The following is a 22,598-nucleotide window of genomic DNA, read 5'->3' as shown; positions in this document are numbered from 1 at the left end:
AGACTAGATGAAAGAGTAAAGCTGCACTGAAGCATCCTGAATTATTTAGTTCTAAATTTTACAACACTGATAGCTGACATTTCCATTTTCACGTTAACAACCTTCAGTCTATCATTTTATATTACTCTTAAGGAATACTAACAGGTAATAAAATAAATGGTACGCGTATTGGAATGTCAGTAGCTGCTGCTGGCCTTTAAACATAGTCCTTATTTTGGGGCAATGTACATGATCTCCAGTGTTTTCATTAGTTATTACTTATATTTGCTTTGCTAGTTTCATTCTAAAGACAAATTCAGTGGATCATGAAAGGTATAACTATATTTCAAGCTACACATAAAACAGGTATGAAAAAGTGACTGTGGTCTCAATTATACCTCTGTTTGTAAAAGTGCTTTCTCTCAGTCCCTCTTTCTCTCCTTTTTGAAGTCTAGTAATATAGTTGAATTGTAGTTCCTTTCTATGGACAGTTGATCAGACATTCTCACCGTTATATAATACAATTTTCATTTTATTTTAAACATACTTTGCATGATATAAAAATATTGATCACAGTGAGCTTTAACAATTGTTACTGCTATAAACAGGAATGCTGCACAATGTTTTTAGTGGAAATAAATTATATAGTCATTATCTCTTAAAAAAAAAAATCACAAGAAGGAGAACCTAGGCTGTTTGGTCATTGGCAGAAAATAAGTCCTTACTGAGTTCTTTACAAAACATGGACCCCAGTTATTTTCTACATTTGCTTTCCACATCTTGAGAAAAGCATAATGTATCTGTCTCTGAAAGCCCCACAGGGTCTCTGGTGAACATTTAATTCCAAATATTAGCAAAGTTTCTGTTCTTTTGTTCTAATGGAAAAATGTACACCAAAATAGCAAGTAGTGCTCTCTTCACTAATTCATAAGTGGTCTTTTCCAGTATGTGGGTACACAGCGGCACACTTCTTCACTGAAATAAAATCCAGCATCACAGCGTTTCGTTCGAACTGTACACGGTGGTCTGTAACAACTAAGGAAATGAAAAAAATGGGCATTAATAGAATGTGATCATTTATATTAACCTGGAATATAAACCTATGGCATTTAGGATGCCATTGCTTTAAGGAACATGTAATTTTATTCATGTGAATACGTATCTTTCAACTTCTGTTTATATTCTTACAACACTTTTATTTGGATTATTCTTTACTAACGAGACTCAAGAATGTTACTAAGTAGAAATACAGGGTTTTCATAGATATATTAATATTTTTAAAGTACTGCCTGGTGGTATTAATCTTGAGTAACATATCAAGGTTTTTTATTTTGGAAACACAGTAATATTTTTCTGTACTGCAGTCAGCTTACTATGAGCTACTGGCTCACAGTACCCAGCCCATAGTGCCCAGCTACCTGGGCATGACAGGACAATCCAGAATGAGCAGGTAATCAAATCTACCATCTTCTTTGCCAGGACTGTTTGTTGTCTTATTAGCTAATACAACAGCCGTTTATATACATTTGTTGCACAATGATCCTGATCTTGAAAATGAGAACGTACTTAAACTCCTAGAGATCCTCACTGAGTTCAATGGAGACAGATGCATCTATACTTCATATTACATCTACCTCCATTCTGCAGTAGGATCAGAGTCTGCATGTTTCTGATAAATCTTAACAGAGAAAGGACAGAAATAGGATCTACTTAAATAAACTAAACTAAATTGAAATAGATAATTAAACCACTAATCACATCTACTTAAAATTCAGGAGAATTTTTCTTCACAGATTATATGACTTGAAAAATAGAAGCTACACAAATATATTATCTGTGGTTTCCCTAAACACCTCTTCCCTTTTCCTTTTTTTTTATTTTTTTTCCTATTAAAACAACAACTTGACCTAAAATAACCTTACAACAACAATGCTAAATACTTTCTGGTGTGTAATGGCGACAAAGTACAAGTCTGAGCTTTTTTCAGACATTGGCACTGAGTCAAAGGAGAAAAGTATATGTTTCAAATTTCAACACAGTTATACTTAAAACTTGTATTTAAATAATATATTTGTGAAACACTGATATTATGATCTATTATGATAACTCATACTTACTTCAGTTTAAAGACATTACAGAATAGTATACTGAGGCATTTTCAGTATCCTTTTCCCTAGGCAATTTCTTTGTTTCAAGCATGTGGTTACTCTTATTATTGTTGCAGATATGTTAATATGTTGCATGCTTATTTTGGATACCAAGTTGCCACTCTGTAATAATTTATTTATGATATGAGATCTGAATTACAGTCATGTTCATTCAAGCCAATTAGTTTAACCAATGAACATGGAAATGAAGAAAGCAATCAGGATTGAGGAAGACAAAAACCATGGCACTTATTAATTAGTCATATCTTTTCCAGTATACTCACTGTCTTTAATCATAGGTTATTTTACTGGTGTGACTTATTTGAGAGTACTATGTGCTAGTGTACTAGTACTTTGTGCTAGGTGTAGTAACTCTTAATATAGATACTTGGGATCAGAGTAACAACTCAAGGAAATCTCTCAAAGCCCCTACTGATCTTTTGTCCAAAAAAGTTCTGAAAACAGTAGTGAAAGCCAACAAAAATCACACTGACACTTGACAGAGACAGTGAATGCAAGCGGACTGTACTATCTTCCATCTATTTGTCAGAGGAACTCTGTGAGCAAATGGGAAATCAGTAGAGGCTTGTACTCAGCAAAAAGTACTCTATAGAGATGTAATGGATCCAACACTGAACTCACTTTTGCCTATCTCTGCCATGAAAGATAGAGTATTTGAGGTACTGGATGACAGTATAATGAAAGAAAAGAAAAAAAGAAAAATGAAAGTTAAAGCCAAGCTCTCCTCCCCTTCTATGACACTTGGACATTATGAAAAACAGTTGTGCAATCATGAAATACGAGGAGTCTACTTTCTTTAGGATCTGTGCCTCTTAGTGAATTCTGAACTTCAGTGTAACCTTGCAGCAGTTGATGAGTATAAAGCATCTATCCCACATGAGTTTCTTGGTGTCTAACAGCAGCCAAGTTCAGACTACTGCAGTATTCCCCTCAGTCAAGGCACTGCAGCAGAACAAGAAACATCTTTTCTCTTCTAAAAGGCTTTGCAGCTAAGTACCTGTCAAAACTGGCCAAAATCAGTTTTTGAGGTGGTAGCACAGGGTGGTAGCACAGGGTAGTACTACAGTCACTGTAACTAAATGTGGCTTCCTTAGAAGACTCTGCTGAACAGAGACCAGGTCTCTCCAAAGAATGAGGCTGAATGTTGTTTATGGAGTTCTTCCATGTAGCATATGTCTGTTTTGTTGAGATAGGTTGGGTGGCTGGGCTGCTCTAACTTTCTCTATGGTTAGTAACTGTGATTTTGCTACTGAACACCTGGGTTTGAGATTCTGGAGGTTCTAAGACCTCCACAGATGAAGCTAAAGTAGAAATGTTGCCTTTAGTGCTGCTTGCCCTCATCATGATTGTCAGTATCAACAGCCAGGATATATATATATATATATATTTTAAGAAGAGGTGGGTGTAGGTGTGTGTAGACTGTACTTTGTAAACAATTTTTCATTTTCATCCTCTAGACTAGAGGCTAACATTAGAACCAGGCACTTTGTGTACAATGCAGAAAAATTTAGGTGCTTCATAACCAGAATCTAGAACAACTAGCCCTCTGCACAGGGAGCTACCCAGGATGCAGATACAAGATCCTGCTCCGCTCTAGCTCTTAGGCATCTTATACAAAGTTAGGCAGAGGCACTTCCAGTTACTTGCTCTCATAACAGTAGAGATCTTTCTTTCAAAAGACAAATGGGAGGTTGCAGGGGCTTTTCTCTTCCTTTTACAGAAGACTTGGGACAGAGCCAAAATGTGAGAAACCTGTGATGAGTCCTTTCTTAAGGAGGAGGGATTGCATATTTTATTATCTTTGTAATTGCTACTGTCTAGCGTAGAGCAACAGAGTTGCACTATATATGATTCTTCCTCTCTTTCTCAGTACAAAGAAGTGCTTAGAAAAGAGGAATACCAAAAAGTATCCTATGTCATACTGAACCTGGAAGCAAGAAAGAGATTCAAGCTCTTTATAGCGTTCAACCACAACACAGAGAAAGCTTGGTTCAATTCCTTCCATAAAATACTAAGTCATTAATTAAATAACAGTGGTATCAGATATTTATTATAGCATTTCTTAGCTTTTTAAATATCTAACTTTTCCAGTTGTGAATGTTATTTTAAATAGTGGCTTGTATGTGTAGCACTGTTGAAAATGCACATTAGTACACCGCTATGATTTTTTTTGTTTTATAGTAAGCTGAGGTGGCCCCTGGTGATAAGGTAGTATTTATGTATATATATATATAAAACCTACCTCAGTAAAGTTATATGAAGAAGAAATAAAATTGTTTGTTTTTTAGAACCTAAAGTTATTCCAGTTTTTGTATATAGACTGCTACTGCTATGAGTGTAGAAGTCATGGAAAGAAAAACTTCTGTGATATATAAAGAAATTGCAGTGTTTTTTGTCTGACAAAATCCCATTTTAAAGGATAAATGTGAACATTATACTTTAGGGTTATATATGTCTACTTTTCCACAGAAGTCTCCCAGAACCGCAAGACTTGTTATGCACTCATAAATCTTTAGTAGCATCTGAAGGAAACAAAGGATATGGAAAACTTAAGGAAGTAAAATGAATGATGGGATCTCTAGAACTAACTCCTGAAATCTAGTTAGGAGCATTTTAATTTTCTGAACTGCAATATTCAGTTCTTGTAGAAAATACAGTGGGATTTTTAAATAGCATAAAAAACAGGGGCTTGAATTTATAGCACATCCTTACCATGAGATTGAATTAATTAGGAAAAAAATACATTAAGTACTAATAAGAGAGATTACAAGAAACTAAATATACTTTAAAATATTTATTCTGCCTACTTGTTTCCTTTTAGAGATGATACAAGTTATAGAAGATAACTAAAGAGAAGTTCATGGTTTACTTATGGCTATGACGTGACTCAGCAACACAGCTAATAAACACAAGCTAAAATTTTATACTGAAAACAATGAAAAGGTTAAAGACTTAGGTTACCTGCATGTCTGGTGATGGAACCTTTTTCCTTTTAAGAAGCATTTATTTGGAGATTCTATACATTCACAGGTGCATTTTGCAGGATTTAGTGGCTGATGTTTAGGACAGGTTTTTTTACATACACACTGGCACTTATCTTCATCAAATTCTTTGTTGGGCCCACAGGAAGTAGGGAGAAGTTTGTTTTTGCACATGCACTGACAAGATGCTCTATCTAATTCTTTGTGAGGTCCACAGCTTGAGGGCCGCACACCTCCTTTGCAGACACATTGACAGGTTTCTTCATCCAGCTCTTTGTTTGGTCCACAAATATGGAATCCTTCGGAAGTGTCTAGAAATCAGGCAAAGTTGTTACGTAATTATCAAAATTTTAACTTTATCTCTGTCCACAATCAAAGTAAAGAAATAATATCAGTCATACCTGGGAAAGTGTTTTAAGAACAAACATAATTCAAAAGAGAGGAAACATTCAGTAGTAGCATTAAAAAAAGAAAAACATTTTACTATTTAATTTTCAGAGTTTTTATTCCTCCTATGGGTAAATAAAAACACAGAACTACATTAAGTAAAACTACCTACCAGTATCTCCAAGGTGAGAAGAGAAACCAAAATCATGTTGTGCCAAGCATCGGCAAATTTGGTTATTCCAGATATGATTTTTTGGACAGGTCTTGTTTGCCACATGGCACCTATGGAATAAAACATACTGTTAATATATTACCATAAGAACTCAAGAGGAAGTCAGCTGTAGCCACTGATCACATGTACTCCCTTCCATTACAAAAATCTTCTGCAAAACTTGAGTTCATTCATAATTTCATTTTCTGCTCCTGTCAAATCTATTATCAGCTGAGGTTCTCCCCACTTCAGAAGTCTTCAACCATTTGTTGAAGTCACATTTTCACAGTTCCAGTTTTAGCTAAGTAGAATTTAAGTTTTAGCTTGTAGAAACTATTACTGGTGATTTCCTAATGTAGGTTAGTAACAGATTTAACTCTTAAATGTAAACCTTAAATACAAAATAGACCAGCGTAAATATTACTTGTGTACCAAATAGGTGCTAACAGGCATAAATTTCTACATTGCTTTTTGTAGTAAAAAAATGCTTTCATACAAAGAACCATCAAAAGACAGCGGATCTCTTTTTAAATGATGACTGTACTCAACTAGTAGGTCCACCACAAAAAGAATATTCATGTATACTATTTGCTCTTTCTCACTTGCAATTTCTTTATCACCAAAGGTGACCTTACAGGTTTTAATGTGTCATGCCTAATTTCCTGCATCCAGTCATTTATGTACTGTTTCCGTAGTTACTCCTAATATTCTCATCTGTTAAAACAGTACATACATTGTACTCTTTTTTTTTTTTTTTTCTTTTCATTTCCCTGAGGAGCAACATTACTCATCATTCAGAAACGCAGGTGCTAGGACATTCTTCCTTGATTATCAGGTCTACCACTCCCCTTCACCACATTAAACAGTTTTTTGTCTGTAATGACTGCTGTAGTTTAACGTTACCCTGCAATGCCTCATGTTTTATCAAGCTGTCAATTCTCATTTCTTTCTGCTAATGATCTCACTTGTGCTCCCTCATTTGGCTACTTTTCCTCTGGGCACGTGTGTTCTTTTTCTTATCTCTTGTTTTTGCTAGGGAAATCGTGCAGAGAATTTACAGAGATATTAATGTATTCTGTTTAAAAAACAACGCAAACCCAGAGTAGCCTGGCTATAGCCAGGCAAGTTTTAAACTAAATACAAAAGGCAGCCAGAGGTGACACCATACAGAAAACATCAAGCATATATGAACCATAATATGTTCATAACAAGATCAAGTTAGCAAAGAACTCAAAGAGAACTCTATGTATTTCAATGTCACGAATCTATAAAATAAGCAAAAGGAACTTCTTGCTTGCATATTCTACCCTGGTGGCTAGCACTGAAGATTACAGAAGGGAAGATTCATATGGCTCAAATTTTTAAGTAATTTATCACCACATTTTAGGAAAGTTTGAGAGGGCCAAAAGGATCAGAGGCATAACACTGCAAAAAATTTCACTATCTCTTTCCAAGTCATTGTCAACTTGGGGAAAAAAATTATGCTAACTTGTTATGTGGCTCTCAATATGCAAGAGAGGGAAATACTGTGTACACCATACATTCAAACCACAACTAAAATATGCCCATCTGTAACAACATGGGGAAAAGATCATCATGGAAACTTTGACCTATGTGATGTATAATGAAGGCCTAAGCAAAAAATTTGCCAAGCTTCTAAAGCAAAAATTGACAATTTTCTAATTCAATCGCATCTCTTGACAAAATGCTACATAAACAGAGGAGTACAAGTCAAGATTAATCCAGGAGGTATTCTGAAACACTGGTTAACACGAACCAACATGCCTGAGCCCCAAAAATATGTGAAGGTAGCTACTACTTTTTAGAAGGAAAAAAGAAGAACAAAATGGGAGGGGAGAGGACAAAGAGCTAGACCTTAATTCTCATGATCAAGCCATGCATAATTTTTTTTTCTAAAGCTTACTCGGTTATAAAAAATGATCCACTCTTTCTATACTATCTAGCATGTTATTTTTCTCTTCTTTCTTATGTATGCCTGTGCCAAGGTGTAATCCAGTCTTGAATTCCTATCAGATCCCAAGTGTTACTATTAAAAAAAAAAAAAAAAAAAAAAAAAAAAAAAGACAGTGGCTATACTCTTAGCCTTTTCTTTCCAATGAATAACATGCAGGAAAGACATTACTATACCTCCATTAAAGTGAGCATGTAGATTAATACATGTACACATGCAGATCTGCCACTGTGACAAAAAGATAGATTTCCACGATTTTGGCTGTATGACATTTTCACTAGCATACAATCCCATACATAAAGGATGAGAGTAAGGTCAGTGAATACTCTGGGCTAGACTGGAACTATGCAGATCTTCTGTGATTATGCCACTGATACTTAAATACCTGAATCGAACCCAGACCTTTCTATGGAAATTAGGAATCCTGAGTGGATTCTATCCTATCAGCATTTTTAGACTAAATATCTTTAAGCTTAAAATCCTTTTAAAATAAGGCTTTTAAAAAGAAAACAGGGGAAAAAACCCTCCTGAGTGCTTCTAGATTCTAAATATTAAAGACGGTGCTAGTACTAGAAAAAGCCTTTATATGTTCCGATCTAATATTTCTCAGCGTTTTGAGGCGTGAGTCCTTACTCACAAAGCATCTACTTGATGTACATACTGGTCAAAGCCCCCCTGTATCTGTGCTTACTTCCCTGTCTAAAGGTAACTGAGCTGTTATTTGCAATTTAAAGAGAGTTAACAGTTTTCTGGCTGAAGTAAACACTTGCAGTAGTAATTACAACTGCTTTCACTGTGCAAGAACGGAGAAGTTGCCAACAGTCAGCGTGATTTGACTTCGTTATTTACCTGAGAGTTTTCATTTTTATAATCTGTTAATTGGGCAATTAATTACTAATAGATTTATTTCCAGTCCACTGTTTATGACCCACAGTTTGATAAAGAAATTCAATGTCAGTTGAAATATAATATAATTTGTGTTTAGCTACAGCACATGTCAGAAAACACCCAGACTTGAACTGCATGAAAATATAGGAAGAACTAACTTCTGCAGACATTTTCCTATTCATTTGCCTAATTAAAAATGCATATAATTAACTCCAGTTCAGTTTCTAGCCCTTGGTTCTTCTACAAAACAACTGTTTGCAACTGTCTGTTGTATATTTTTGTTCTACTAAATATCTACACATCATGAAATCACCACTCCATCTAAAATGAAGGGCATGAGTTCTTTAAGCTTTTTAATAGCAATTACTTCAGTGGTAGACTTCTTGTGTGTTTAATTTTTAAGATTTTGAAAGAAAAAAGAATTGAATGTTATGTTCCCATTCCAAATCTATATGCTAATTCTCTGGTTTGCACACTAAATTTTTATTTCCCCTTCTCACTTACTCACTTCTGGAATGTGGAAATGTCCAGAAAGCTCTTTAGTTAAAGATTCCTTAAGAACTTTTTTTTTCCCTCTTTAACAGCTGCTCACAAGAAAACATAGTTTGAGAGAGAAATGTTGAGCACTCCTTACTTCCAACAATAAGTATTTTTGGATAGCTTTTCTTGATTTATTTATTGTTTTGTGAAGAAGTTGATTTTATCCTTTTTGAAGGTCTGAAGCATTTATTGACTTGATCATCATAGTATCACATTTTGCAGGCAGAATATATAAGTTGCTAAATTTGAAGATCCATATACCAATGGCAAATTCATATTAAAGTCAGTGGTAATTTCGGTGGACAGGAATGAGTAAGATGAATAACGACCTTCAGAATCTGGCTGTCATTCATACCTCCAGTTACATGGTATTTCACTGCTTACGCACATCTTTGAATAATTTTATATTGCTATATAAAATTATTTTACATGTTTTCTCTAAGCCTCAACTACATTGTAGCTCTTTCCATGAAAAAAAATCTCGTAACATTCCTTTTGATTTTTAAATGACCTAGCTCCAGTTTATACAACTGCATAAAAGGCACTGTCTGAATTATTTTAGTAATATTCTTTCCACGTAAAACATTAATTTCTTTATAAAACTTTGCATTCTGCTTTTACTAGTGTATATAAGTTGACCTAGCCTAATTGTGAAAGCTTTGAACATTATTTTAAATCTAATTTCTTAAGCTTGCTCACGACACGAGAGGAAAGACCAGGTCTGCACTTACTGCGTTTGCGTTGCTGGCAAGGAACGTCTTATGATAGAATGAACTTGTCTGTAGACATCCAGCTTGGACATGCATCGGCAGGACGTGTGATTGGCAAAACTGACCGTTACAGGTTTAGGGCCATGAGAGAGCGGCACTGTAATCTCAAAGAGCTACAAAAGAGAAGGGAAAAAAGAGAACTGTTTATAGATCAGAAACAGTAAAACTAAAAACAGTATAATGACAAACAAAAAAAGCTAGAAGGAAGTTAATTCGGGGGTTTTGTTCCCTACCACCGTTCAGCAGCGTCTACGGTTACGCTACTAAGTACTCGTTATGTACAAAACGAACACAGTAACTATGTTATGCCCACTGACATGCTGCCCGGTTGCCTGCCTGTTTGCTCACTATGCATTTAAATTAAAAGTGTTAAAAAAAGGAAAATGTACAAAGAACTCATTCTTCAAGAGAGCGTGACTTTCAAACTGGCGATCTTTCTTAAAGACAAAACTTTATCTGGAAGGTTCTACGGCCATCCAAAAAGGCAGAAATCTAACTCAGGACATTTACTTTGTCAAATTAAGAATATTTCCTTCTAAGATTCAAATCTTGGTCGTTTCCTTAAAAGTGAGAACAAATACGTCAAATTCTAAAACAACAACAACAAAAAAAACCCCAAAAAACACTTCATTTTTTTGTCATGTGTTAAATAACATAATAGTGCCCAACTGCCATTTAGGTGTACACCCTCTTTCCAAATATATTTGAGAACCTTTCTGCATCTTCTGGGAATTTAAGTATTTTAAAAAATATTATCTATGTTTTTTTATTCCAGTTTCAGTTGATGGGATTGCATATCATGACACATTAAGTTTTTGGTAAAATTTATTTGCAATATTACACTTTATAATCAATACCTTCATGCTATGGCACAGAAGCAGCATGCAAATGTAATGAAAACCCCGACAATTTTAAATAATTCAAAATACAAAGCATATCTACTTGCATGTCTTGAAAACAGGATCCTGCACTGATATATGCAAGTGAACATATATATTCATCAAATACACACAAAGTGAAAGGACAATTGTGCAGCCTGTGACGAAGCTTTTACCACTGTCATGCCTGAACTACCTGTTCAGTAGGCATTTTTGGCAGTATTTAGTGACTGGACCTTTAAAAATATTTAACGTGGGAAGTGTCATCATACGAGAACTGAATCATGAAAGATATTAAATTGCCGTCTTACTCTGTTACAGAACACTGCAATGCTATTATTTTTGCTATACCTTTTTTTTTTGTTAACAAACAGTATTTTTACTCTGCCTGTGTAGAAAATGTTAGAAAATACAACTGCTCTTCTATCAGTTTTAAACATTGTTTTTTCAGTAGAATTTCTGAAAATGCAAACTGATACACATTTACCTCTGTAGAAGGAGAACAAAAACTGAAAAAAAATTCCTGTATCTTCCAAGTACAGAGGAAAAACTGTCTATCCAGGGAGCTACCATGGAAAGAATTTCTCTTGCTAGTTAGAAGGACTTCTAGCCAAAGCATATTAACATTTGGATTCCTGCTTCAGTTGCAAAATAAATAACCTTCTTAAAATTTTGGTCCTCAGAGGCATTAATAAGATAATAGGACAAGATTTAAAGATTAAATCTTTTAAGTTTAAAGATTTGTGCTAATAAAATGATTTCTAAGCAAAAGTCTGCTTTTTTCAAACATAATTATCACCAGACAAATCTCCAGGGTTTTCACTAAGTTCAAAACAAACCTCTGGAAAGAGTCTATCAACTTTTTATTATTTGTTTAATCCTCTTTGGCTTGCCAAACAGTATTGGCTCCTCTGTCCTTATCTATTATAAAAGTTCTTTCTAATTAATCACCAAAGCTGTCCTTACCAATATGTCTTATCCAAGAAAAGCAACGATCATTACCCAGAGCTATCATTTTTTCTATTAATATTTTATATGACCATTGCTTTACGTACCTATGCATTTCACTAGAATATTCACCTATTGTAACACTGTAGCGTTACAATGCACTAAATGCACAAACTAGCCAGCAAATTGCTGGGGACGAGGTGGCGGGCGTTGTTGTATTTTAAGGGGTAGAAAGGATCATGTTTTTGTAAAATAGCTTTAATTTGTGCATATAGTACAGATTTCAAAAAATACATGTAAAGTTCTTTGCGCTTCTGCTTTTTAAATACTGATCTTTAAAGACTGGTGCCACAATGCACCTACACATGCAAGAACTCTACCTCTTCTTAAAAACTGTGCTTTCAGAAGAACAGCATCGCAGTTGAGGCCTCTTTGAAAAATGTGTCCATATAATAATTTATAGATGTGAAAGATTTTAATATACTAAATATCTTGCAAGAACACTGATTCTTAATAGATGTATATGAATGTGAGGAGCAGAAAAAACAGCATGGATTTAATTATAATATCATATGTCCAAAAAGAATCTTATTCTTTCTGTGTTCTCAAGGACAGCATGATCTTCCTTCTCTGAAGCAGAAATAAAAACTACTGAGTTTCATCAGTTCTCCCTATAGTAACTGAAGGTAAGCATGACTCTTTGCATCAACCAATCTGTAGCAGATTAGCAAAAGAGGGCCTGTTTTGTACTTCCTCTATTCCTGGGCTAGGATCAGTTTGCCAGGCTGCAAATTATAACAAACACTGGAGTGCCAGAGAGGGCAGTACAGGAGTTTTCAAACAATTTTAAGCTGCCAGGACCAAAGAGGTCCCTGTCAGTCCGGTAAGTCCTCTGGAGGAGTTGCACAAAAACACTACGAGAAATTTCAGTAACAGTCTTTGAGCAAGACCTATCAACTCTGAGCTGAAACATGAAACAAGGTTCATCTCCATCTCCATTTATCTTTAATTTAAACTATGAAAGGTGTCTGTTTAGAGGCAAAAATTGCTAACAATTATTCTCAAAGCGTCAGTAATACAATGCAGAAAAAGCCTGCTTAAACCGTGTAAAGCTCGACTAACTTCCTTGACTTTGGAGAATTACTTTCAATTCATTCAGCTGAATTCCGTTAACAGTAACGTATTTTATGTCACCTGCAAATAGTTACTGTTCACACATAGGATCAACAGAACAAAACCAAGCGTTTATGTTAGAAATTAGACTATATCAAATTTGATACTACATTTCTTGTCTTCACTTTTGGTAAGTGGTGGAGATTACACATGAACTAGCATTTTGAAAAAGAATATAAGCTAGATCTATTTTCTTTGCAGCAAATGGTAAGATACTGGGGTTTGAATATTGGCAATATTCTTACAATTTCTGTTTGCACATGCTATTAGTATCTTACATTCTGATGTAAACTCAAAAAGCAGATATTTATATTTCTTTTCTGAGGAAAAAAATATATATCAAGCAGAGTGTTCACAAGAAATAAATTTCTGAAAAGTATTTGTCACTGAAAATGTGTGTTTAATACTCAGTATAATTCTGTTTATATAATGGCTGATATTTTAAAACAAGATCCGTTCTAAAACAAGTCTACATTCTGCTCTTGGCTGTGATAACACCATCTATTCAAATCTATTTAAGCTGTTGAAGTGAAAGTGAATAAACTGTATATTTGTAATTTGGTTTTGCATCATCACATCTTACAAGGCATTTCATTTAGATAAGATCTGACCTTCAGTAATGCTTCTTTCTTCTTCTTTTTTTTTTTTTAATAGCATCTTTAGTTTATCCTTTATCATTTGTTAATCTCTACCATGAATCCAACATCTGTGGTCACTATGGGGCATGCTTGGCCACATATAACAGCCATATGTCAATATCTAGAAAAATGCAGCACAGCATCTGTGTGTGAGACCAGCTCTTGGCTGCCTTCTTCTCTGGCCCCGTTGGTGGCTGCTGCTGCCCATGTGGGTACCTCTTGGGCTGCTTGGAGAAGAGAGATGTTAGATGGACAGATGGGCTGATGCAGTAAAGGAATTGCTTCTTAAAGGGCCAAATCTTCCCTCTCTTTTCTGCTTCAAATCGTAGTAAGGATTGAACTGATACATACTACAGGCAGTAGAGAAAAAATATTTCCTTCAGACCTATCCTTCAGGGGCTGACACCTAAAGAACAGATATTCAGGACAGAAGACCCTAAAGAATGAACTTCAATCCCCAGAAGAACAGAAGTTCAGACAGCACGGATTTGGGCAGTTTTTTCAGGGAGAGTCTTTTTTGTTCACTATTTTGAAAAAATTGTTAAATATGAAATTAAAATATATTAAAGAGTAAACTAAAGTGCATTAATAAGTGTTGCTAAAATTGGATAAAAAATACTCAAAAATTAAAAAAAAAAAAAAAGAAAGAAAGAAAGAAAAAAGAAAGATCAGACTTAACTTGCTCATGCTGTCCTGTGCATATGTGCTACCATCTATTCTGAGCACTGCATGAGGTTAGGAACTCAATAGAAAAACAACCAAGAAGGCTGTAACTGATAGCAAACTAGAGTATTATATACTAAGGAAAAATTAAAAATGCACAAAATTACAGCTAAGCCTCTGTTCCAGCTTCTTCCACATGAACTAATATGGTACCAGAAATCAGTAATAGTCTGTTAATCTGAATATCTAACACATACTAATGAAAGTTGTATGTATCTGAAGAACAGCTGAAAAATACATGCTGTTAACGCACTTCACAAGAAATTAACACCACCAATCTTGTCAGTCTGAGATGGTTTTGTCACTGATATCTAGTCTGCAGGTCTTCCAGTCTTTCTCATCCTCTCTAATATTTTTCTTCAAGGCCTTGCATCCCGAGATCTTTACCTAGCGCCACTATTCTCCATGCCAGCCTCATTCCAGCCCAGCCACAGGGGCAGCAAATGTGCAAAGCTTGATTCCCATCTCTCTTCTTGGGACCTTTTAGAAATATTTTGGCATTACAGTAGGCACGCTTTTAGTCTGCGCTCCTTTTGAGTCAACCAGGGTCCCTCCTTCTCAGCACGGGGGGATAAAGGGGAGATCCCAGCGATACACAAACTCTCCCTACGAGATGGGATTTAGATGCCTAGATCTGAAACCGTAACAACATTGTTGTTCACTTTATAACTTCATGTTATAAAGTGCTCTAGTTGCAAATAATTCTAAATATTTGTCCTCTAAGGCCTTTGGCCATTTCTAAGGCTTAAAAGGTATGGCAGATTATCTTGAGCACAAAACAGCACACATTCCTAATGCAAAAAAGCAAGTTTCATATGCTTCACCTAAAACATGGGAATGAAAATTTTTTCAGAGAAAAACAAATCCCAGTTACATTTTTGTTTTTACAGGTAAAGCCATACATTTCTCTCTCACTCCAGTCTAACAAAAAGAAGTACCACAACTTTGGCTGAAGTTTTAAAGCAAAAAAACAAAACAAAACGAACAAACAAACAAAAAAAAAAAAAAAAAAACCCAACATATCAAGCTGAGACAGACCTCTGGCATAGAAAATTTAAATCCCTAATGTTTAAAGATAACATAGTTAGGCTGTGAAGAAAACAGGGTTTAAAATGGAATATAGCGAGTAATCTGAATATTAGGCTGCATACACGAGGCTTGCTTACCACTAAGCAAGACTGTGGGTTTATAAAACAAAGTTGTTTCCCATTTCTTGCGTCACGAAGAAATACAAGGGCCCTGTACAGTAAATGGCATTAAGACTTTCAAATAAAAAATGAAGTCAGTTTAAAGCAAGAATTTTGTGCTAAAACCATCACAGTCATTGGTACTATACGAGAAAAAGTTACAACTTTATACCTCTTGCCTTTGTGCAGGTAAGAAAGACTAATATTCCCTTTCCAGTGCAACTTTTTTCACATCCAGAGTATAAACAAGCATGCTTTAATTATCAATATAACTTGTTACTCTATAAAACAGATCTAATATATGCACTATTTATGCACTTTTACATCTTAAAATAGATTTATTCTTCAGGTTCCTTTTTTCTTTTTTTAAATCATAGGCGCTTCAGACACTAACAGCTATTTTTATATTTACTTTTCAAAGTATTCAGATAATGTTAAATAACAGCAGCAAAACGCAGTACTTTGAAGTATTCTTTTATCAGAGAGCATACCATGAATGTCAACTAAGAACCTGGCTTCACTTCCTGACACGTTATGATAATGCACTCTTTGTTGAACTTAATTGTCTAAATATTTCTAGGCAGATTTCTATACAATAGTCTTTCCTCAGTAACATATACATCCGTTTTTGTACTCCAGACTCCTTTAATTTTTTCTAGATGGAAGTAAATAAACAAGTTGTTCACCATTAAGAACACGGTTTTCTCAACTTAGATTTCTGCCATAAATTACTATGATAAAATGCAAACATGAGCAAACATGCATATTGCTTTGAAATAGTTATTTTTTCAATTTTTTGAAGTAGAGAACCTAATACAGACTGATAATCCTTGACTTTAAAAAATGGGAGATAAAGTCTTTCGGTGTAGACCAGCGACAGTTATACCATTTCCACAAGGAGAGCTGCACCAGCCATTGGGGACTCATTTCATTACCACTGTAAGAAATTTTCAGAGATGTCACTGGATATTTTTAAATATATGAATAGCAAGGAAAAGTATTTATAGACTTTATTTATACTAATCCCCGTTGTTTTTCTGATGTTTATAGCTGTCATTTTGCACTACTAAAAACACAGACTCTAGAGACCACCTCACTAAACCAGATTTGTCCACTTTATCTCAGAACATCCCTGAAAGAACAGGGAGAGAAAGAAAATAATTCTTATGAACACATATATACATCACAAATCTATCTACAGATAATATTTTGTACATAATATTTTCCCCATCTTAAATCTGTCTTTTAGTGTAGCCAGCCATGAAACAGTGATCTCCAAAAATGAAGGAAGGTCCTTTTTCTTTATACACTTGGACTTTTATACTTTATTGTTTTAAGATATTTTATACTTCATTGTTTTAAGATATATCTTTTTACACAGGTCTGGGTGGGTAATCACCTACCCTTTATTCCCCAGGGATTTTCAGCAGGTTCAAGCAGGTACATAGTTCAGTATCTAATATCTTTCAGTGTTCAAAATATCTTAGCTCCACTGCACCAGCCAAAAACAAAAGGCAGTGTATCTTACAGACCTGAACATCAGTTTCTTTTTCATGTATTTCTAACTCCAAGTGCCTACAGGTAAAGTTGTAATTTCCTTAAACTTTAAAAGGCACAGAAATAAAAATATACTTCACTTTTCTATAGGTTATGATTAAGATACAGATTCAAAATATATATGCATTTGGCAAATGGTCCTGCACCAAAAACTCCAGCAATTTATCAAGTGATTAAATACAAGATAACAAAAGTTTCCTCACATATTTGAGAATTCTTACCCTCCACAGTTACAAAGTTCTGTCCACAATAAATCATAAACCTAAAAAATTATTTTTTTTAAATCACTGTATCTTTAAAGCTATCAGCAGTGTTAACTCGCAGACAGAATACTGAATTCCAGGCTAAGTGTTCTCTACAATCTAGGGCAACCCATGCATTTCCTCCTTACCTCATCTGCAAAATGGAGATAACATTGGTAATTGAGATCTGCTAGTGAAAACATTCCATATAAGTGCTACATACTGTTGTTGTTATAATTACTCCCAGAATGAATCTAGAATTGACTATATATAACCAATAACTCCCTATTACCAGGGGTCAGAAGGTATGTAATTAAAGAATTTTCTGGATTAATAAGAAAGGTAAAAGTATGTCTAGATTGCTTGTAGAATTATGTATGTGGATTTGTTACAAGTGGATTTGTTTTCCGCTTGTTCATTCATTAGATGTAACATTTCTTTAAATCCTCGATGTGAGAGGAGGCTCTGTGCTGTACCTGAGCGAGAGGCACAGCAAGAGGAGGCAGGGCAAAGGTGGCTCTGGCTTGTGCCATCCAGGCAGACTTGGCCTTTGGCAGTCTGCAATGGGCAAAAACCGATGCCAAGGGCAACAACCCCTCTGCTTCCTAACCTTGTTCTTTCTTCAGTAATCCTTGAAAGAGCTTCCAGGCCAGAGCTGCGTGGTACTGCAGATCGCCATGCAGCAGGCTCTTTTCAGTTCCCGCACTGGCAGAATTCTTCCTTTAGCCATTTACAGAGCTGGAGTGGAGAACAGAAAGAAGGGTGGGACCAGAGTCTGGTCCACAACCTCGGGCTCAACATGATTTTAACTTTGTAAAATCTAGCAGTAGATAGGTATCTCCCAAAGCCTGACTAAAAAAGCCATCAGAATGTCTATCCAATAAAAATTCCAATATTCCCCCTCACTGATCTTTTTAAGGCATGTATTTTGATTCATGGTACTGATAATTTTCTTTAGACTAACACGAGTTAATGACGTATTGTATTTCTACAGTATTATCTCAGATAAACTGCTGATTAACATACAAAGTATTTCTTAGCTTCAGTGGCTAAATTAATTTAGTCAGCACTATCATTATGTTTGCTGATACACTGGATATTGGCACATATGAAATTACATTTCCGATCAGTGAATTCTGAAATATAAATGAATCAACACTCTAATTTTCCTTTTAGGATGACGGAAGCTTACCATTTGAGATATTTTCAAAATATAAGGCTTATATATGATTTTCTTCCCCCGATTTGCATTAACTACACATATGTTTTCCTGATGAATTGTGGGGGTTTTTTGGCAATTTTCCCTTAAATTGATTGACTCTCAGTTTCCATGACTTGTGATCTTTGTTTCCATGACTTGTGATCTTTGCACTTCCTAAAGTGTCATTAAGGCAGGCCAAATATAACCAGTATAACAGCAGAATACGTCTAGAGAGACTTTCAAGCTAAGCATATAAGGCTGTTTGATTTCAAAACTCCAAACATCTCTTTACTGGAAAGAAAGAAAACAAGTTATTTGAAAAATGGCGTATTATTATTATTTATATTACTATTGCCTAGATTAACTGCAGATCATATCAAAAAACATAAGGATTTCATGGCTTATGTATGAAATGACAACAGATATCTCATTGAGATAATACATTTCATATCTGTTTAACATGCTAGGGTTCCTTATTCTACTTTTTATATTTGAACCGCTTTATTTTTTTTCCAGAAATTTTAACAGAAAACTGTTGGCATTTATATTGATTTATCTCCTACTAATAATAGCACTTACTATATCATTGCATTCATCAGTCTAACACAGAAAAATGCATGGGAAAAGACATAAATGGTAAAGTTCAAAATGACTGAAAATTCTTGTGATATATGTATCTCCAAATTGCATAAAGGAACATCATGTATATCTCAGATATGGCAAACAATTTCAAGCTGTTAGCTTGTTTCCTGTGAGAAAAACTCCTCTACATCTAATTTCAAACTGTTTGGAAGGATGCATTCCCCTGAGAGATTATTACTCTAATCATGGAGCAAGACGATTTAGGACCTTCGCATCAAATGATCTGAAAGGAACCAAAAAGAGGTCCATTCTGCCAGCCAAAAGAACAAATGGAAAGAGATGGCTCTTTGGCTTCTCCCTGCTTCCCTTCACCCTTATTATAAGCAAGTACTCATGGGTGGGGTGTACACAGAGTACAGCTGATGGTCGGGCAGTTGTTGCATCAGGTAGTTCCAGTCTCCGTAACTGTTGCCACACATTCATGTGCCAGGGAAACAGAGAATTGATATTTGATTAATAGCGATTACAAAAAGAAATCTCACACCTCCCCCATAGGTTTTTATTCGTCAAGCCATCACTTACAAATCTGGACTATTACAGCACCATGGAGAAAGGAGAAGGAAAAAACCTACAGTGTTTTATGAATTAGCCTAGGGGTTCCCAATTTTCATAGACCCTGTGCCACATCTGAGTGACTAAACTGTCTCATTTCCCAACCATGATTGTATAAACACCCCTTAGCAAATACAGAACAGTTCTTGTGGAAAACCAGTATGAAAATCAAAAGTAGAATACTTTTCTATTTTTCTTTTAATAAAATTAAGCAGCTAGAAAGGAGAACAGCCAGCACTGGAGGACTGTCGACCTTTTTCTGGACCACCAGTGTTCCACAAACCAATCTGGGAACATCTGATCTAGTCCAATCAAAGCCAATCAATGATTTGTTCCTCATAAAAATAATTTCTGTGCTTAGCTCCTTTCCAGTGAGATTTTAATTAAATGTGATGAAAGTTGAGATCAACTTTCTTTAGCTTTTTATGCCTGGAAACAATGCCAGGGTTTGCCCTCATAGCAAGACATAGCTCTGAAATTCATTTCCCATGAGGCACTTTTTCTATGGAATGAACACATGAAGTCTCTGCAAGTTATCTTATGGAGTTTATGCAACAAAAATAAAGCTAAAACCATGATGACTTACGGAAAAACAAAAGATGCCTGGTTACTAGTCATTTGTTATCATTTTGTTCAGGAAATAAAGGGGTAATAGTAGCTAAAGTAAATATGTAGGGGTTACAAATTCCACAGAAGGGTCTTGAATCCAATATTTTCTTCTCTCTGATGACCATTTGATATAGCTTATAGATTGATAAGCTGCGTTCACACAATTTGAAGAAGATTTGAGATGACAAATGTAAAAATATCACTAGACTAAGCTCTCCTCTTTTATAAAGGTATTTTTAAAATTGTGTTCTGCCAAGCACCAAATAAAACTGGAGAGCAGAAGCAGGACAGAAAACTCGGAGATAAAATGCTTGCTTTGCTGAATACATAAAGAAACAGAAGAAGGCTGTTGCCTCTTCTTTCTTTCTGATGAGCCCTTTAATATTTTTTTTTAATATTTTTCTCTTCAGTTTCTCAATCTTTAACTAACTACCCCTAGTACTTTGGTGAAGACATGATTATGTCATGATTATAGGAGTGCATAGGGATTATTTATCTCTAACTGGCGTTGTGCTCACAGAACTGGAAATCTGTGCTACATGTAACCACTGTTTCTGTAACTAGATCATTCTTTATTCGGGTTAGCTAAATTTTATAAATGCTTCTGTTTTTTTTTTTTTTAAAGAAAAAGGGTCCCCAGCTGATGGTAGTTATGCTTTTGGGGAGGGGGAAGGAAAGAAATCAGTGTTAGTAGTTTTCCTTGTTCAAGCTACTTAAGTTACATTATCCCTGTGTTCTATAGCTGTCCAGTACCAGCTCACACTCAGGACTGAAAATTCTTGGTAGAAGATACCATTTCAAATGGATGGGTTTGGTGAGAAATGGGGGCAGAGGTAAAATGTACTAAAACAGTTGTTTTTTTCTTTCCTGATCACACTTCCCATTTCCTAATCCCCTCTCAAGAAGATTCAGAGCACTAAGAAGTTTCCAAAGCGAATGACATTCCCATGTACTACCATATTACAGTGGGCTATGGAATTGCATGCCTTCTTTATGGAGACATGTGTTATCTTACCAGCAAGAATCTATTTGAAAAAGGAAGCAAAGATTTATACTAAGAATTAGTACAGTTCAGAGCATCAGAAAGAAATGGTAAAAATGAAAAAGCCTACCAGTATTTAGATAAAATAAAAGTAGCTTAGCAAACAGTTTGAAAGATAAAACTATTTTTACATGATGTTTGAGAAAGGAGATGTTCTAAGATGATATAATAATTACCACAGCTACATAAAATAGAATAAAGTATTTACATTTTTCCTTAAAAGATGGCTGACAGGCTCAATGCGTAATCTCTGCATACTCCCTTACCCCATCACTATGCCTGAACCAGGAGAATAAAAAAAACCCAAATACATGCACCTGGGGAAATTACATACTAAAAAACTACATTGTACTAACATCTCTTAAAATTTTAAAGTTGAGTTCCTAAAAGTGAGGAGAAGCTACATCTATGGCTACGCATAGATGCATGTTATCTATGCAATATGCATCCTGTTCACACGTTATAATACAGTCTTCATTAACAAAATTACAGACTATTTTTCCAGAGAATGCTTGCCTCATACAGCAGGCAGATGGTAGAAGCAAAAAGAGGATAGAATTAAATTTCATGAATAATCTCAAAACTGAGAATTGGACATCATAATCTATTTTTTTAAAAAAACAACATCATAATATTGGTGGAGGAGAGTGTTATATATTTTTTTCTGGGCATTAGCCTCTTCAGCTGTTTTTTCTTCATATTCTGGATTTGATTTTTTTACTTCCCCATAGTAGCAGTAATTAGATTTAAAATATTCATGATCATATACACATTAGTAAGACCACTTTGACTGTAATGAGAATGAGAACTTACTGTCTTGCTGATATAATTTGTGCTGATATTCATACACTGGAGTCCTTCACTATTGCAGCAACCTCCACATCTGTAGATGGATACACATGGGGGTTTAAAGAAGGTGTTTGTAGTTGCTCCAAACTCTTTGCCCACATCCACGCAAACTTCACGTGGCATGCACTGAGTTTTTCTCCATTCAGTATCAATACCTGCCAAGTTATATGGAGGTTCGTGTGTTATAAAGCAGCTGTTTTAAAATAATACTCCTGCAGTCAATTAGTAGGATTTTTCTTTTTAAGTTTAGAACCAGAATATACATTTATTCAATGAAATACACATCTTTTTAGGTTAACTTCTAGCTAATTTCTCTTCACAGGCATATACTGTGTTGTCATGGAGCAGAGGCAAAGTCACAGTGAAGCTAACATGAAACTAAACAAGGCAGGGCAGATCTTACGGCATCCATAGCTGAAGATGTACACTTCCTTTCTTTTTTTGCTTGGGGTGAATCTCAC

The 22,598-nt window shown here is 35.1% G+C and overlaps 1 protein-coding gene across 1 annotated transcript in view; it reads right to left on the bottom strand.

Moving 5' to 3' along the window:
• Window positions 1–534: 534 nt before the first annotated feature.
• The window catches only part of VEGFC (vascular endothelial growth factor C), a 77,835-nt gene continuing 55,771 nt past the window's right edge, over window positions 535–22,598 (bottom strand). Inside the window, exons 3-7 of the mRNA XM_062574670.1 lie at window positions 22,102–22,292; window positions 9,858–10,009; window positions 5,688–5,797; window positions 5,109–5,439; window positions 535–1,014 (exon numbers count right to left, since the gene is read on the bottom strand). Of these exons, the coding sequence (XP_062430654.1) occupies window positions 900–1,014; window positions 5,109–5,439; window positions 5,688–5,797; window positions 9,858–10,009; window positions 22,102–22,292 (899 nt within the window). The 3' untranslated portion in view covers window positions 535–899. The remainder of the gene's footprint in view (window positions 1,015–5,108; window positions 5,440–5,687; window positions 5,798–9,857; window positions 10,010–22,101; window positions 22,293–22,598) is intronic.

This window comes from Rhea pennata, chromosome 4 (assembly GCF_028389875.1).
Source record: "Rhea pennata isolate bPtePen1 chromosome 4, bPtePen1.pri, whole genome shotgun sequence".
Lineage (NCBI taxonomy): Eukaryota > Metazoa > Chordata > Aves > Rheiformes > Rheidae > Rhea > Rhea pennata.
The sequence above is the reverse complement of the archived record's forward strand: the minus strand, read 5'-3'. Positions and strand labels throughout refer to the sequence as shown.